The sequence below is a fragment of the Urocampus carinirostris genome, chromosome 14 (genome assembly GCF_059441175.1).
Source record: "Urocampus carinirostris isolate Australia breed hairy pipefish chromosome 14, RoL_Ucar_1.0, whole genome shotgun sequence".
In the NCBI taxonomy this organism is placed as follows: Eukaryota; Metazoa; Chordata; class Actinopteri; order Syngnathiformes; family Syngnathidae; genus Urocampus; species Urocampus carinirostris.
In genome coordinates, this window is record NC_142362.1 from 2,277,501 (window position 1) to 2,295,424 (window position 17,924).

At 42.3% G+C, this 17,924-nt stretch overlaps 1 protein-coding gene across 1 annotated transcript in view; it reads right to left on the reverse strand.

The window, feature by feature from the left end:
- Positions 1-17,924, reverse strand: part of kcnh3 (potassium voltage-gated channel, subfamily H (eag-related), member 3) — a 201,964-nt gene that overhangs the window by 51,374 nt on the left and 132,666 nt on the right. The window contains exon 8 of the mRNA XM_088353442.1: positions 9,562-9,924. Coding sequence (XP_088209568.1) covers positions 9,562-9,924 — 363 coding nt within the window. The remainder of the gene's footprint in view (positions 1-9,561; positions 9,925-17,924) is intronic.

A 17,924-nucleotide genomic window follows, 5' to 3' on the forward strand; every position in this document is an offset into this window, starting at 1 on the left:
AATGTCGGCAACAAGATTCACTTGATATCATTGGAAATTATTTGAATACAACACAAACTTTTTCTTTCTTTTTCTGTGTTTTTTTCTCCTTTTTTTAAATTCCTTTAAAAAAAATCTCATTGTGTTTATTTTTTCCGAGCCGTTACTTTTTTCTTTTTGTTCTCTATTTACTTTTTCCCTACATTTCTTTTTTTTCTATTTTTCTGGCTTTTTTCTAAATTTTTCCTTCCTTTTTCTCTACCTTTGTTTCTTTTTTTCTCAGATTTTCACTCCTTTTTCATTTTGATATTTTTTTCTTTTTTGTTCTATTCCCCCCTTCCTTTAAGTCATTTTGTGCATAATTTTACATCATATCTGGTCATGTTGGGATGAAAGAAGCAAAAACAACCCGAAGAGCCGTTGAGGACCCGAAAGAGCCGGTTCTCTTTTAGTGAGCCGAGCCGAAGGAGCCGGTTCTCGAAAAACTCTACTGACTTTACTTCGTTCTACTTCGACTCGACTTCAAAATACGGCATTTAGGATGAAAGAAGTGTGTTTTTTTCTCCTTTTTAAAATTCCTTTGAAAAAAAATCTCATTGTGTTTATTTTTTCCGAGCTGTTACTTTTTTCTCGCTTTTTTTGTTCTCTATTACCTTTTTTCCTTTATTTGTTTCTTTCTTTTTTTCTGGCTTTTTTTCTAAAATTTATCCTGCTCTTTTTTTCTTTCCTTTTGTTTCTTTTCTTCTCAGCTTTTCACTACTATTTCATTTTGGTATTTTTTTCTTTTTTGTTCTTTTCCCCCCCCTTCCTTTAAGTCATTTTGTGCATAATTTTACATCATATCTGGTCATGTTGGGATGAAAAAAGCAAAAACAACCCGAAGAGCCGTTTAGGACCCAAAAGAGCCGGTTCCTATTAGTGAGCCGAGCCGAAGAAGCCGGTTCTCGAAAAACTCTACTGACTTTACTCAACTTTGTTCTACTTCGACTCGACTTCAAAATACCGCACCGTGTATTTTGACCTTCATGCACTGTAACTTTGACTTAATTCGCTTCTTAATTAGTAATTTTGAGCCCTGATTTTTGTGCGCTGGCTAGCTTTTCTCAGGAACACTGCTCTCTTCTCAGCAGGACTGAGCTCGTTAAAAAAACAGCAATGGCCTTTTTTGTGCTTGAGTTAATTGAAAGAATGAAAAAAAGCGAATTAAGGAAAAAAAGAACAGCAGGAGCCAGACTTATTGCACCTTGTGTGTTTCTGACATTCAATCAAGAGCTGACCTCAGGGAGCTAAGATATACACTCTGAAAGTGTTTTTTCCCCCTTGCTTCTTCGCGCTTCGGTTATCGCTGGTTCACTGCTCTGTCATTGATATCAACATATGGGGCATTTTGGTCCGCAGCAGACAGCAGACAACAAATGCTATCACGGGGGCAGATACATTGTGTCATAGTTAACAATTTCCATCTGTTTCATCTGTGAACAACGTTTCCCTGCTGGATTTGAATATGGTCAGGTGACGAGGCTGCTATGTTTGATTGGTTGAACATAGAAGAGCCTGTCGCAGTTCTGCATCGAAATAATTGCGCCTTAGCGGAGACAGACAGACGGCCTGTGATAGGATGGTGTATGCTGTCATGATTACCGATTGGAATCACCTGTGCCCGCTCATTTGGCGCCAGCCCCTGCGGGCTTTCTGATTGGCTGCCCGTCACTATTTGAACCCAGTCCGGTCAGTACCCTGTTGTCAGTCCGTCTGCGAACCTCAGTGTATACTAGGCAAGCCTTTTTCGACCCTGACTCCCACATGTCCCGTTTTTGTACCCGTCTGTCTCCAGCTATGACCCTTTTTGATCCTGACCGTGTCTGATCTCTCATCCAGACTTGCGACCCGTTTCTGACCCCGAAATTGTCAAATAATAAAAATGTACCGTTTACCAAATTGTTTGGATTAGTTATCTGACTCCATTAACCAAACACAGCTTGCATTCAGCCAACAATGCACGCTCGTTTTTTTTAATGGGAAAAGATGGACAAGAATAGCCGACATTTTCACACGGGGGCAGATTTCATTTCGTAAATAATTTAGCTAGGTGAACTCCATGGAATTAGCCGAATTAGTGTCACTTGAGTCTCCCAGCCCACGTTCTTTTTCCACAAGCTGGTGGACACGCCCGGAATGCCCCCCACGTGGGCTCCCCCATCCCGGAGAAGAGCGTCGCGATGTCTGTCCTTGTGCGTCTGGCCTTCTCCGTCAGAGTCCTGTTATCAAAATTCCCCTGCCAAAACATTCCGCATTTGGAAAGGCGTGACCTGAAGCTCACTCAGTGAAAATCTTCATTGCACTCGTTAAATGTAACTTGTATTGAATCGTACAAAATCCTCTATAGTAAAATGTACAAAATCCTTCACCCCGACCACGTTTTTGCTCTCCTGTCCCGGCTATCCACCTGTTTTTCCTCTTTCCTTTAATAAAACTTGTGAGAAACATAACGTGTTTGGGTCCTGTTTTCGTTCTAGTTTTGACATTAGCGGCTCGTTACTGTAGCGAATATGGGTGGGAAATCAATTATTCTAACAAACAACCTATTGACCAATCAAATCAAAGAGCTGAGTTTATTCTTTTCAAAACTCGTCTCATCTTTTTGGACCGCCACGTACGTTTTAAAATAATTTTGTCCGGAAAACGGATGAAAAACCTTGTTTAGTTATCCTGAAGGGTGGCTACACACACTTTAGGTGATTTTTTTTACCGTTTTTGATAGTTTAGTATACTTTAATCAAGACACACTCTTGAATTCATGGACTTTTTTTTTAACCAATCATTTACTGAAGAAGCTTGAATAGGACACAGAACACAATAAGAAGATATAAGGAAGACAACTAGAGAACTTAAACTGGCGAGGTGAGACATGTACCAGCTCTCGGTTCCGGTCTCCTGGGAGGAACGGACCCCCTGTGGTGGGGTTGTCACGGCAACCTTTGATGCGCAAGACACTGTTTGATCATTTTCTGACATTGCAAAACGGAATTCTAACCAAACGTTGAGTACTCTACATTGTACTCTACATTACATTGAAAAGAAACTCGATTAAAATGGACTCCGAAGAGCGCTTGTCTGTTTTGTTTGCGTGAGGTATTTTACTAACTGGAAAGCTTTCGTTGAATTGTTGAGGCACTCTTCTAACTCCATGCATTGGTTTTTGATCTATTCCTGCTTTGCTTCTCCCAAGCTTTTTCTAATTTTCTTGTTGGCTCCACTATACTTGACTGCTCCTCTAGGGTGGTTTCTTTTCTTCTTGAGTTCTCGCTTTAGTTTTTAACCCCCTGCTTTTTCTTCTTCCGGTGTTTTTCTACAATCTATCTTGCTGCTTCAGTCATGATTTCTGAGAACTTGGTGGTCAGGTTTTTGACATCTTCATGCTTTAATAATGTTTTATTTTTTTAATATGTGGCATAGCACAAAATTCTCACCTCTTTGGCTTTCTAACGAGTTTAGCAACTTCAAACACCGCCACGCGATACTGTTAGTATCAGATATTTTAGACAACGGCCATTTTAGTACAGTTTTAGAAGGTCGCCTTTACGGGATTTAGGCTTATACGAGTCTAAAGGGTACTTCAAGTTTTCCAAGTCGAAAAAAGGCCAATATATTGTACCATCGCTACTTTAAACTGCAGAATCTCCTCATTACATACATTTGAAAAATTCAGATTATTTCTAGATTTGGGTCGCAGCTTGTGGGTCCTAAAGTCAGACCAGTTTAGAACCAGTGGACGTGACCACTAGGGATCTAAATGACAAAGGGCATTATATTTGATCTCTATTTCTACTCACAGTACCACAATGTTGAATAGGTGTATCCATGATTAAAATCACCATGAACACAAAATACAATCACAATGTAAATTGTATACCTGAGTACAACACCACAATACCATTTGCAGTGTAGTCTACGTTGTACCCCATGGGTACGTGATGAAGGATTTTATACATTTGACTACAAAGGATTTTATACGATCAAATACAAATTACATTTAGTGCAAAAGATATGCACTGGCTGGGCTGTGGTGCGAGGTCAGGGCGCCCAGGTAGAAAATTTTGTTTACAGGAACGGCGGGAACGGGACGTAAGGCTGATAAGATGATCAGCACAAAGTCCCTGATGACGTAGAAACGCTCGGTGTTGTTTTGAGTATTCCAGACATCGCGACGCCCAGGGGGGGCTTTCTTGGCACGCCAATGGATGGAGTCGGCACTCCATTATGCGTGGAGAAGATGGCTGATAGGAGAAAGCTAAAGGACTTGAGAAAAAGGCTTCACACAGACTCCAATGTCGCTAATTCGTCCGTTTTCGTTTTTAGGGAAATGAAATCTGCCCCCGTGTGAAAATGTCGGCTATTGTGGTCCATCTTTTCCCTCAAGAAACGAGCGCGCATAAACTGTTGGGTGAATGTAAATTGTGTTTGGTTAATGGAGTCAGATAACTAATCCGAAGAATTTGATATTTAAATTCCAACAGTGATTTGTTATAAATGTAAAAAAGACCCTTGCAATGTCAACTCATGTTTCCGCTATACAGGACCTCGATTATCGCGGTTAATGGGGACCAAAACCACCCGCGATAAGTGAAAATCTGCGAAGTAGCGGCTCACCTTCAAAAAAAATATATATATATCGTATTTTACGCACTATAAGGCGCACCTAAAAGCCTTTATTTTTTTCAAAAGCTGACCATGCGCCTTATAATACAGTGAGCCTTATATATGGATCAATATTAAATCGCAAAGTTTTCCAACTAACTTGCAGCCGCCGACTCGATTTTCCCCCGAACACCAAGTAGTCCGCGGTGTATGATGGGATTTATTTACCGTCGTTTCATTGGCTAACCAATGTGTCAATCATCATTTGAATCGATCACTATTGGCTAAAAAGGGGCGGATCCTTTTTATCATTTACAGGCTGGCATTGGCTTGAACGGCAAAACAAAGCCTGCAATTGGCCGAAAAAGATGAATGTGTATAGCACGTGGTTGACGGCATACAGAAAGCATTTTTTACCATTCTGTATTTGTAAATATTTTATTCTCCTGGATTTACTAAACTCACGGATATAAGAGGACATTGGCTGCACATTATTATGAACACAACGACTTCGGTGAGCTACTCCGGGTTTTATATTGTCCCTGTATCTTGTTTCAGACTGAACTCGATGTTTCTGTGATAAGCGGTGCAGATAATGGATGGAATGGAGTGTCTATTTTTAAATTCAACTCAATTCCAAGTGTTTATTGTCATATGCACAGCAAAGTTGCGAGCGTAAAAGAAAATAGAAACTAAGGAATGGTTGGCATTTCTTGAATCCCAAGACTTTAACCTTCCGAATGATGGAACGATGCATTTGAGTGACATCGTACGGACACCGCATCCGCACGTGTCTACGACACGTATTTGCTTCTTTGCAAGCTTTGGGAATGTTAATAAGTTGAACTGAACCATCTGACTGTTTTGTCCACGTTCCCATTGTAGCGCCTTATAATCTGGTGCGCCTTATGCATGTGAAAAATAGGACCAAAAACAATTTTTTCGGGGTGCGCCCTATAACCCGGTGCGCCTTATAGTGCGGAAAATACGGTATATATATATATTTTATTATTATTATCATTTTTTTTTAGACCCGGTTAATGGGGACCAAAACCAACCGCGAAAAGTGAAAGTCTGCGACGTAGCGACGCCCCTTCAAAAATGTTAAAAAATAAATAAATAAATAATAATAATAATAATAATAATTATTATTATTATTATTATAGCGACGCCCCCTTCAAAAATGCATTAAAAAAAATAAAATAATAATAAATAAATACATTAATAATTATTATTTTTTTTATTTTTTTATTATTATTTTTTAGGCCTGTGAAGTAGCGAGGTCCCAGTGTATTCAGTTTGATTTCCATAGCGATCGGAAAACATCTGGACACGTAATTGGTTTTTGGCCGCAGGTCCGGAGACCGGCTCGGCTCCCGGCTCCGAGTTAGCGTTGATGGATGAAGCGTCCGGAACAAAGACAAAGAACAGTTACAAAGAACAGTCGAACATGACTGGAATATTATTCTGGCGGCGGTCATTTCTGTTTTCAGTGAAAAGACAAAACAGCAGCTGGTGAGATGATTGTCCGTTCTGGAGAATAATAGATGATAGCATCGTTTGTGAGTTTGGGCAAAGGTTGAGATAACTTGATAAAAAAAGTACTGTAATCCCTCGTTTATCGCACTCAATGGGGACCAAATCCTCCTGCGCACTCAGTTTTTTACGTCCAATGCTGGTTTCAAACCTTAATGAGGATACTGAGGTCCAAAGGTTGTTCGTCTCGTTTCAGACTGTTCCGGAATGTACCAATTCACCGTCTACCACAGGGGTGTCAAACTCAATTTACCTCGGGGGCCACAGGATAGAACAAACATTCTCTCGGGGGCCGGACTAGTAGATTAGAGAGAAAGAAAGAGAGAAAGAAATAAGACAAAGCGAAAGAGAGAAAAAGAGGGTGGGACAAAGAAAGAGAGAAAGAGAGAGAGAGAGAGAGAGAAAAAAGAAAAAAAAGAGAGAGAGAACGTGAAACATGAGAAACAAGAGATAAAGACAAATAATGAGAGAGGGGGAAAGAAAGAGAGAGAAATAAAAATATCCAAAGAGAAATAGAAAGAGAGGAGAGAAAAAAGAAGGAGAGAAAGAGAGAATGGGATAAGGAGAGAATGGGAAAGCAAGAGAGAGAGAAGGAGAGACAAGAGAGAGAGAGAAGGAAGATTGGAAGAGAGAGCAAAATAAGGTAAAAAGACAAAGAGAGAGAGAAAGAGACAAAGAGAAACAAAGAAAGAGACAAAGAGAGACACAGAAATTGAAAGAGAGAGACAGCGAGAGAGAGAAAAAGGGAAGGGAAAAAAAGAGAGAGAGAGAGAAAGTCCACCGTCTTTGTGAGAGGCACCTGGCTTTGGCAACATCAAGTGGACATATTTCAACCTACAGCTCGTTTTCCTCTTGCCCTTCACTGAGCGTTGTCTCGCGGGCCGGATTCAATCCCTTAGCGGGCCTGATCTGGCCCCCGGGCCGCATGTTTGACACCCCTGGTCTACCATAATGAAATCTGATAATATGAAGTTTTTGAATGTAATTGAAAACATCCAAGGCTATGTATTTATAAAATAATGTTCTCGCCGTAAGTAATTATGCCGATTGGTCAGGCGTTCTCAAGTACAGAACATACCACAAATTTCTTAATTCTTTGGCTTTCTAACAAGTTTAGCAACTTCAAACACCGTCACCCGATACTGCTAGTATCAGGAATCTGTGACCACACCCATAGAGGCATGGTGTGGTCGAGTGTCACTGGTCTCTTTTCTTTTGCCTGGCTGGTTGGAACATTTTGGAATGCAACCCGTTCAAAAAAAAAAAGAGTGATTAGAGTAGCCAACAATATAAGAACGCTCTGATTTGCCATCACGAAAACCTCCATAACCATACTCGCTGCCAGGGTTGGTTAGGGTTACTTTAACTGGATTACTTTCAATGACTTTTGGATTACTCCAAAAGAAAGGACTAAAAGCTTACCACGTGTTGTGAGTCATCATTTCTTTCATATTTAGTTTCTTTTGTCTTTTATTAGCATATTTGGTATTGGAGTCATCCAAAAGTAATTGAAAGTAATCCAGTTAAAGTAACCCTACCAACCCTGTAAGTAATCATGTCGATTGGAGGAGCATTCTCAAGCACAGAACATTACGCAAATGTCCCACTTATTGGGCTTCCTAACAAGTTTAGCAACTTCAAACACCCTCACCCGATACTGCGAGTATCAGATATTTAATATGTTGCACATAGGAATGACCTTCCAATCGGTTCATGTTTTGTCCACAGAATAAAATATCAGAGTAAGGGCTTACCCAAGACTGATGAATCCTTACTTTTTAGCTATGAGTTGCATAATAGAGTATTCAGGTTACTACCTCGCAGGAACATTTGGGAACGCAACCCGTGCAAAAAAAAATGAGTGATTACAGTAGCCAACAATAGAAGAACGTTCCTGCATCAACTGATTTGCCATCACGAAAACCTCCATAACAGCATTTTTCTCTCCATTCTCATCAAGACTGGGAAGAGATCCAGCGCTAAATTTCAATTTATGGTATGTCAAGGCCGTAACGTGAGCAGCCATTTTTGGAAGACAGTTTCCCGGAAAAGGTAGAATGAAACAACTACGTAGTAGTGGAAGACATTTACTCCGATACATTTACTTGAGAAGCTTTTTCTTTTAGTAGTATTTTCTAATCCCATACTTGTCAAGCTGTACGCTTTCGCTGTACAAAGTACGTTTATGATGCATTTTAAGATGCGTACGACGTACAAGGAAATCAATCGAGTCAAACGAGTTGGCCGCGGTTGCCCCTATCTCGGTATCGTTTTTTTTTGTTTGATGTGCATGCGTCTGCCGCCTGGGGATTTCCCATCATGCATCATTCCGTGGTAGTAGTGTAGTGAAAGGAAGTCCGTCTCTTTTTAGAGAACCGGCTTTTTCGGCTCAACTCATTCAAGAGATTCAAACAGAAATAGAAAGAGAGAAAGAGAGGAGGAGAGAAACAAAGAAGGGGAGAAAGAGGAGGTTGATGCAAGAGGGAGAGAGAGAAAAGAGAGAAAAGGAAGGGAGAGCAAAAGAAGGTAAAAAGACACAGATAGAGAAAGAGAAGAAGAGGAACAAAGAAAGAAAAAGGGAGAAAGGGAGAAAGAGAGAGAGAGAGATAAAGGATAGCGAGAGACAGAGAATGCTAAACAAAAGAGATAAAAGGAGAAATAGTGAGAGAGGGAAAGAAAGAGAGAGAAAAAGAAATCCAAACAGAAATAGAAAGAGAGAAAGAGAGAAGGAGAGAAACAAAGAAGGGGAGAAAGAGGAGGTTGATGCAAGAGGGAGAGAGAGAAAAGAGAGAAAAGGAAGGGAGAGCAAAAGAAGGTAAAAAGACACAGATACAGAAAGAGAAGAAGAGGAACAAAGAAAGAAAAAGGGAGAAAGGGAGAAAGAGAGAGAGAGAGCTATAAAGGATAGCGAGAGACAGAGAATGCTAAACAAAAGAGATAAAAGGAGAAATAGTGAGAGAGGGAAAGAAAGAGAGAGAAAAAGAAATCCAAACAGAAATAGAAAGAGAGAAAGAGAGGAGGAGAGAAACAAAGAAGGGGAGAAAGAGGAGGTTGATGCAAGAGGGAGAGAGAGAAAAGAGAGAAAAGGAAGGGAGAGCAAAAGAAGGTAAAAAGACACAGATACAGAAAGAGAAGAAGAGGAACAAAGAAAGAAAAAGAGAGACAGAGCGAGTCAAAGAGAGAGAGATAGAAGGTGAGAGAAAAAGACGAGAGAGAGAGAAAGAAAGAAATACAAGTACAGTGTTTGTTCGAGGCGCCTTATTTTGACAACATCAAGTGGACATATTTCAACCTGCAGCTCGTTTTTCTCTTGCGCTTCCCTTCGCTTTGTCTCGCGGGCCGGATTCAATCCCTGAGCGGGCCTGATCCGGCCCGCGGGCCGGCAGTTTAAATAAAAAAGCAACTCACCTCCAATGAGCATGGTGCAGATGGAAAAGATCTTCTCGGAGTCGGTATTGGCCGACACGTTCCCGAAACCGACGCTGGTCAGGCTGCTCAGGGCGAAGTAGAGCGAGGTCACGTAACTGCTCCGCACGGACGGGCCCCCGGCCAGAACTCCCGGGGCCCCCGCAGTCGCCTGGCCCTCGCCCGAAGAGCCGTTCCCCGCGTATCGGCTGGAGTTCCAGGGACCTTGACCCGACAGCTCGGACACCGACTCGTTCCAGCTGCTGCCGTTAGCCGTGGCTACGCCGGGAGAAGGGGGGAACAGCGCCACCAGGGGGGACAGGAAGTAAGGGGTCCCCAAACGCTTGGCCAATTCGTGAAGCCATCCTATGGAGAGGAAGAAAACCGGCTGTTACTTTTTTTCTTTTTCTTCTCCATTTACTTTTTTCTTACATTTCTTTCTTTTCACTTTTTCTTCCTTTTTTTCTCTTCCTTTTCTTTCTTTTTTTCCTCAGCTTTTCACTCCTTTTTCATTTTGGTATTTTTTTTCTCTTTTGTTCTATCTCCCCGTTCCTCTAAGTCATTTTGTGCATAACTTTATATAATATTTGGTCATGTTGGGATGAAAGAAGCAAAAACAACCTGAAGAGTGCAATAAGAAAGATTGATGCGGTTGAGAAAAGGGGTAGATCGCTTTTTTCAGCCACTTTTTACCACGGAGGAGAAAGTCACCTAACTCTTGAAGCGCATCTTCCAAAAGTAAGTCAAACTCAACTTTATTTCTCTTTATAGAGCACAGGTGTCCATCAGGCGGCCCGCGGGCCATATCAGGCCCGCTAAGGGATTGAATCCGGCCCGCCAGACAACACTCAGAGAAGCGCAAGAGACCCGAAAGAGACGGTTCCTTTTAGTGAGCCGAGTCGAAAAAGCCGGTTCTCGACATACTATACTAACTTTACTCAACTTCGTTCGACTTCGACTCGACTTCCAAATACCGCGTTTAGGACACAACGTCGGGGGAACCCGTGTATTTTGACCTTCATGCACTGTAACTTTGACTTAATTTGCTGATAAGGACTAGAATAGGATTTGAGAACATAGTCTTTGAGTTTAAGTCCATTAAAGTGACAGTGTGTAATATTGAGCGCCTCCTAGTGGTTCAGAAAGACAAAACCAAACATTGATTTGAATACTAGGCAAAAATACTATCATACCAATGGTAATTTATATAGAGCTATTTTGCTATTTCTCCCACGTCGGAATCATAAAAGGGTCAGAAATTTTCATCAGAGATAAACTAAAAAGAAAAATCCAGATTTTTGATTGGGTTCAGGTCTAGAGACTGGCTGGGCCATGGTAGATCCTTGATATGTGTTGGAAGACCCAGCCAAGACCCATTTTCAATGCTCCGTCTTTCTCTGTCTTTCCTTCCCCCTTTCTTTCTGTTTCGTTCTTGTTCTCTCTCCCTTTCTTTCCCTCTTTCCTTTTCCCTTCCTCTGTCACTCTCTTTGTCTTTTATTTTTTCTTTCTTTCTTTCTTTCTTTCTTTCTTTCTTTCTTTCTTTCTTTGTTTGTTTCTTTCGTTCTTTCTTTCTCTCTCTCTCTCTCTCTCTCTCTCTCTCTCTCTCTCTTTCTCTCTCTCTCTCTCTCTCTCTCTCTTTCCTTATCCCTTTCCTTTTCTCTCCTTTTCCTCACTCTCTTTGTCTTTCTTTCTTTCTTTCTTTCTCTCTTTCCTTATCCCTTTCTTTTTCTCTCCTTTTCCCTTTCTCTGTCACTCTCTTCGTCTTTTATTTTTTCTTTCTTTTTTCTTTCTTTCTCTCTCTCTCTCTTTCCTTATCCCTTTCTTTCTCTCTCCTTTTCCCCACTCTCTTTGTTTTTCTTTCTGTCTGTTTTTCTTTCTTTCTTTCTTTTTTTCTTTCTTTCTTTCTCTCTTTCTCTCTTTCCTTATCCCTTTCTTTTTCTCTCCTTTCTCTGTCACTCTCTTTGTCTTTCTTTCTTTCTTTCTTTCTTTCTTTCTTTCTTTCTTCCTTTCTCTCTCTCTCTCTCTCTCTCTCTCCATCCCTCTCTTTCTTTCACTTCCTCTCTTTCTTTCTCTCGCCCTCCTTATTTCTCCCTTTCTTTTTCTCTTTATCTTGTCAATTTTCTCTCTCTCTCCCTCTGAAGGATCATATTCTTTCTCTCTTATTTTTTCAATCTCTTTTAATATTCCTCTTTCTCTCTCTCTCTCTTTCCCCCTCTCTCTCTCTCTCTCTCTTTCCTTATCCGTTTCCTTTTCTCTCCTTTTCCTCACTTTCTTTGTCTTTCTTTCTTTCTTTCTTTCTCTCTTTCCTTATCCCTTTCTTTTTCTCTCCTTTTCCCTTTCTCTGTCACTCTCTTCATCTTTTATTTTTTCTTTCTTTTTTCTTTCTTTCTCTCTCTCTTTCCTTATCCCTTTCTTTTTCTCTCCTTTTCCCCACTCACTTTGTTTTTCTTTCTGTCTGTTTTTCTTTCTTTCTTTTTTTTCTTTCTTTCTTTCTCTCTTTCTCTCTTTCCTTATCCCTTTTCTTTTTCTCTCCTGTTCCCTTTCTCTGTCACTCTCTTTGTCTTTCTTCCTTTCTTTCTTTCTTTCTTTCTTTCTTTCTTTCTTTCTTTCTTTCTTTCTTTCTTTCTTCCTTTCTCTCTCTCTCTCTCTCCATCCCTCTCTTTCTTTCACTTCCTCTCTTTCTTTCTCTTGCCCTCCTTATTTCTCCCTTTCTTTCTTTCTTTCTTTCTTTCTTCCTTTCTCTCTCTCTCTCTCTCTCTCCATCCCTCTCTTTCTTTCACTTCCTCTCTTTCTTTCTCTTGCCCTCCTTATTTCTCCCTTTCTTTTTCTCTTTATCTTGTCAATTTTCTCTCTCTCTCCCTCTGAAGGATCATATTCTTTCTCTCTTATTTTTTCAATCTCTTTTAATATTCCTCTTTCTCTCTCTCTCTCTCTCTTTCTCTCTCTCTCTCTCTCTCTCTCTCTCTCCCTCTCTCTCTCTCCCCTTACTTTCTTTCTCTCTTATTTTCTTTCCATCTATTTTTAATCTATATCTCTTTCTCTCTCTTACTCTCTCTTCATTTCTCCCTTTCTCTTGCTCTTTTTGTCTTTCTTTTACTCTCTTTCTCTTTCTATCTCTTTTTATTGTCTCCTTTTCTTCCTCCCTCTTTCTTTCTGTCTATTTTCTATATTTGCTCTTTCTACTTGCAACAATTAACTTAACTTAACTTATATCAAACTTTGCACTAATAAGTAGCTCTCAGCTAGAAAACGGTTGGAAACCCCTGTCCTAAGGCTTCCTGTGTAAATCCATGCATTTTAAAATCGTAAATGTCTAGGAATAAAACATGTTTTTCGGACTGATAGAAGCCACTGATAAAACAAAAATCAAGATTCTTTCCTCACCCGTCAACAAATCCCACAAGACTGGCAAAGAGTATCCTAAAAGCAATGAGGAGACGGTTTAAAGTAAGGGAGGGATAATGAATAATAGATCCATTACTTGAGAATGAACGCACGTGAGAGATCGAAGCTACGCCGGACTTCAAAACGGATCCATACAATATAGATGATGCCCATTCATCTACTATGCTAGCTAGCAATCCGAGGAGTCCATACAGAAATACCTCGCTACTTCCTGTTTCGGTTATCCCCGGTTCATTTTGAATCGGAGCGTCTTTATTGTCATTGATATCAAAGTATCGTGCATTGTGTTCTGCAGCAGAAAGCAGACAGGAAATGCTAGCACCCCCAGGTTATCGTATTTAATAATAATAATAATAATAATGCATTTTATTTAAAAGCGCCTTTCAGGCCACCCAAGGACACTGTACAAACAATGAAAAAATACAATTTAAAAAGTTGTAAACGAAATAATAAATAAAAACAGGACATAAAATCATAAAAACAAAGGAAATGGAGAAGCTATGTGTTGTAGGCAGTCCTGAACAGGTGTGTTTTTAGACGGGACTTAAAAGTGGAGAGAGATGTGCAGTATTGGAGGTCCGGAGGTAGATTATTCCAAAGCTTGGGAGCAGCGCAACTGAAGGCTCTGGCTCCCATGGTGCTCAGGTGGGCAGGGGGCACTGACAGTCGGAGGGAGGACGAGGATCTGAGGGAGCGAGTGGGGACGTGCACCTGGAGAAGGTCGGACAGGTAAGGAGGAGCCAGGTTGTGGATGGCCATATATGTATATAGGATGAGTTTGTAGCTGATGCGATGCTGAACAGGAAGCCAGTGTAGCTGTTGGAGAACGGGGGTGATGTGCTGCTGGGAAGATGTTTTTGTGATGATGCGAGCAGAGGCGTTTTGAACCAGCTGAATTTTATGGAGGGACTTTTGAGGAAGGCCGAAGAGGAGAGCATTGCAGTAGTCAAGGCGGGATGTGACAAGACTGTGGACGAGAATAGCAGTGGTGCGGGGGGTGAGGGAAGGGCGGAGTCTGGTAATATTGCGGAGGTGGAAGTAAGCAGTGCGGGTGATGGTGTTGATATGTGAGTGGAAGGTAAGCATGCTATCCAGGATGACACCCAGACTCTTGACCTGGGGGGAGGGGGACACTAAGGAGCTGTCGATGTTGAGAGAGAAGTTGTTTACTTTGGATAAAGTGGATTTGGTGCCAAGAAGGAGGAATTCAGTTTTATTGGCATTTAATTTAAGAAAGTTTGTTGTGAACCATGTTTTGAGTTCGGAAAGGCAAGAGGTGAGGGAGGGAGGTGGGAGTATGGAGTTTGGTTTGCAGGAGAGGTAGAGTTGGGTGTCATCAGCAAAGCAGTGAAATTGGATATTAAATTTGCGGAGGATATGACCAAGAGGCAAGAGGTAGATGATGAAGAGAAGAGGACCTAAGACAGATCCCTGGGGTACACCTGTGGTGACTAGGGAGGGCTTTGAGGTAAAAGATTTCAGCTGGACAAACTGAGTGCGGCCAGTGAGATAGGAATGGAACCAGCTGAGGGGCGTATGAGTGAGACCAATGGAGGAGAGTCTATTGAGGAGGATAGGGTGAGAGATTGTGTCGAAGGCGGCGCTCAAGTCTAGGAGGATGAGGATGGAGACCAAACCGGAGTCAGATGCTATGAGGAGATCATTTACAATACGGATTAGGGCAGTCTCTGTGCTGTGGCGGGGGCGGAAACCAGACTGAAAGGGCTCATAGAGAGAGTGGAGGGACAGGTGCGAGTGGAGTTGAGCAGCAACAGTTTTTTCAAGGATTTTTGAAATAAATGGAAGGTTGGAGATGGGGCGAAGGTTGTCAAAGTTGTTGGGGTCGGCACCATGTTTTTTCAGCGTAGGGGTAACAGCAGCGGTTTTGAAAAGTGATGGGACGATACCAGAAGAGAGTGAGGAGTGGATAATGGCAGATATGAGAGGAAGCAGAGAAGGGAGGCAGGATTTAACAAGGGATGAAGGGAGGGGATCAAGCTGGCAAGTGGTGGGCTTGGATTTGAGTATGAGGTTGGATAATTCAGCAGTCGTGGGTGGAGCAAAACTGGAGAAGAAGTGACAAGCAGAAGGAAATTCAGATGGGGAGGGAGCAGACAGGTTTTGATGGAGTTGGTGGTGAATCTTAAGGATTTTGTGATTGAAGTACTCCATTATGGAGTTGCAGGTTGCTGTGGAGTACAGGTGGAGGGGGAGAGAATTTGGTGGCTGGAGGATTTTGTTCATGACAGAGAAGAGAGTTCTTGAATTTCCTTCGTTGGAAAGGATGAGGCCGGAATAGTAGCTGGATTTGGTTTGTGTAATTTGGTCCTTGTATTTAGCAGTATGGGTAGTGTACATGTCCTTATGGATGGTGAGGCCGGTTTTCTTATAAAGTCGCTCAAGTTGGCGGTTCTTTGATTTCAATGACCGAAGAGCGGGTGTAAACCAGGGGGCAGATGTGGAGAATGAGGCAGTCCTGGTTTTCAGGGGGGCAATAGAATTTAGAATATTTGTGAGGCAGGTATTGTAGTGAGAGGTGAGCTCATCCGGGCTTGAAAGAGCTTCTGGGGGTGGGGAACGGTCAATAATGGAGCAGAGGGTGTCAATGTTGATATTTTTGGTATTACGAAAAGAAATGAGACGGGAGGTTTTGACAGTAGAGAGACAGAGTACGGTGTTAAAAGTGAGGAGGACATGATCAGATTCAGGAAAGACGTTGGAAGTGGGCTTGGAAGTAGAGAGGCCGGAGCAGCAGACCAGGTCCAATGTGTGGCCTTTAATGTGGGTGGGGAAATCAATAAGGCTGTGTATCCCGAGACTCTCCAGGCAGGATGTGAAGTCTCTGGTGAGTGGCAGGTTGGGATTGTCCATGTGAATATTGAAATCTCCCAATAAAATTAAATTAGGCGAGAGAGTGGATAAATGTGAAATTAAGCTGGAGAATTCATTGATAAAATCACTATGTGGCTTTGGGGGGCGATAAATTGAAGCAATGATGGTTGGCGTGGGTCCTGGGAGCTTAATCACCAGACACTCAAAGGAAGTCAATGCAGTGACAGGTACAGGCAAGACTTTCCACTTCTCACGGTGAATTACCGCGAGACCTCCTCCACGGCCGTTGCCACGGGGACGGCAGATGTAAACAAAGCTGGGGGGGGTGGAGTCATTTAGAGCAGCGAAGTCATTTGTTTGTTGCCAAGTTTCTGTTAAAACGAGGAAGTCGAGTTTTCGTTCGGCAAGGACGTCTTGGATTAGGTGGCCCTTGTTCGTGAGTGAGCGGACGTTCAGCAATCCAAAGTTTACGGCGGATGTGTCATGTTTGACGGCGGCAGTGCTGTTAGCCGACCTAGCTAGGCGGGCTAATGCATGGCAGTTAGCCCTACAGCTGCAGTTTAAGGGAGGGCGTCGAGAAGTGGACCAGGTTGAGGTGATTGAGCCGGGGTTTCTATACTCGACGTGCCTGCGCGATCCGCGGTGAATGTAGCGGCGTCGAGGCAGGCGAGCGATGTCAGGATGGTGGAGCAGCTCCGGTGGCGGGGGCCCCAGTGCAATCCACCGGATCCGGAGAAGATCCGCGATGGAATACTGGAGCAATCCTGTCACTGGATGGTGGCAGAACGACTCCTGACGTTCAGGAATCGGGAATAGTCCAAAAGCGGCGATGTTTTGGCACGCCATGACGAGGGAGAGAGGCCAGTGAAAAAGTAGACTTCGAAAAAGTTTTTGGGAGTGAGAAGCGGCGACATACACGCCAGCGTCCTCTCACCACCGGAAGTTTTAAATGACGTCAAGTGATCAGACCAAAAGGAAATTAGTCGATTGAATCGGACTTTTAAAGTCAGAAGAGAGCAAAGAAATGGTGATCACAAGCGGGTGCTGCGTGGATTGTTATGGGACCTGGGAAGAAAGTGATGTGGTGTCGGGAGAGAAAGCAAGCAAGGGGTACAGCCATGGCTAACAACTGTTGTGGTTTATTGAAGTCGAGCTTGACATCATGAGAACACATTAGTTTAAGACGGGAAATACCAGGCTTGTTTCTCCTGAGTTTAGATGTCAGCGAGTGTTATTAATGAAAACACTCGCTTGGTTCGGATTAGCTTGCGAAATAACAACATTCTCCTGGCAAGCTGATAGGAGTTTAGATGTCAGGCCGACCCCAACGATTTTCTTGGAAATTGTGTAACTTTGGATGATCGAAACAGGACGAAAACATTCTAAAAAAACATTGTCAATTCCTGGAAAGCAGGGACATCGAGAAAAAACAAGTGCATCATCGCGAGGGGACATACTAAGCTAGTATTTTAGTAGCTCATTACATTGGAAAGAAACCACTCGATTGAATCAGACTCCGAATGTTAGAAGAGGGCAGAGTAATGGTGATCACGAGCGGGTGCTGCGTGGATTGTTATGGGACCCGGGAAGAAACTGATGTGGTGTCGGGAGAGAAAGCAAGCAAGGGGTACAGCCATGGCTAACAACTGTTGTGGTTTATTGAAGTCGAGCTTGACATCATGAGAACACATTAGTTTAAGACGGGAAATTCCAGGCTTGTTTCTCCCGAGTTTAGATGTCAGCGAGTGTTATTAACGAAAACACTCGCTTGGTTCGGATTAGCTTGCGAAATAACAATATTCCCCCGGCAAGCGGATAGAAGTTTAGATGTCAGGCCGACCCCAACGATTTTCTTGGAAATTGTGTGGAATCGAAAGAGGACGAAAATATTCTGAAAAAACATTGTCAATTCCCGGAAAGCATCCACATTGAGGAAAAACAATCATCGCGAGGGGATGTACCAAGAATGGGTCTGCTCCAAAAAGGGTATAAAAAAGCTGATTGTCTCTTAGACGAATGAGAACTCTGTTTTGGACTCTGACGAACGAAGTAAAACGACTTCTCCCTCTCCCGTCAGAACTTCCGTGTACTTTTGGGCATATTTCAGGGTATATTTCTCGGGCTGCTCT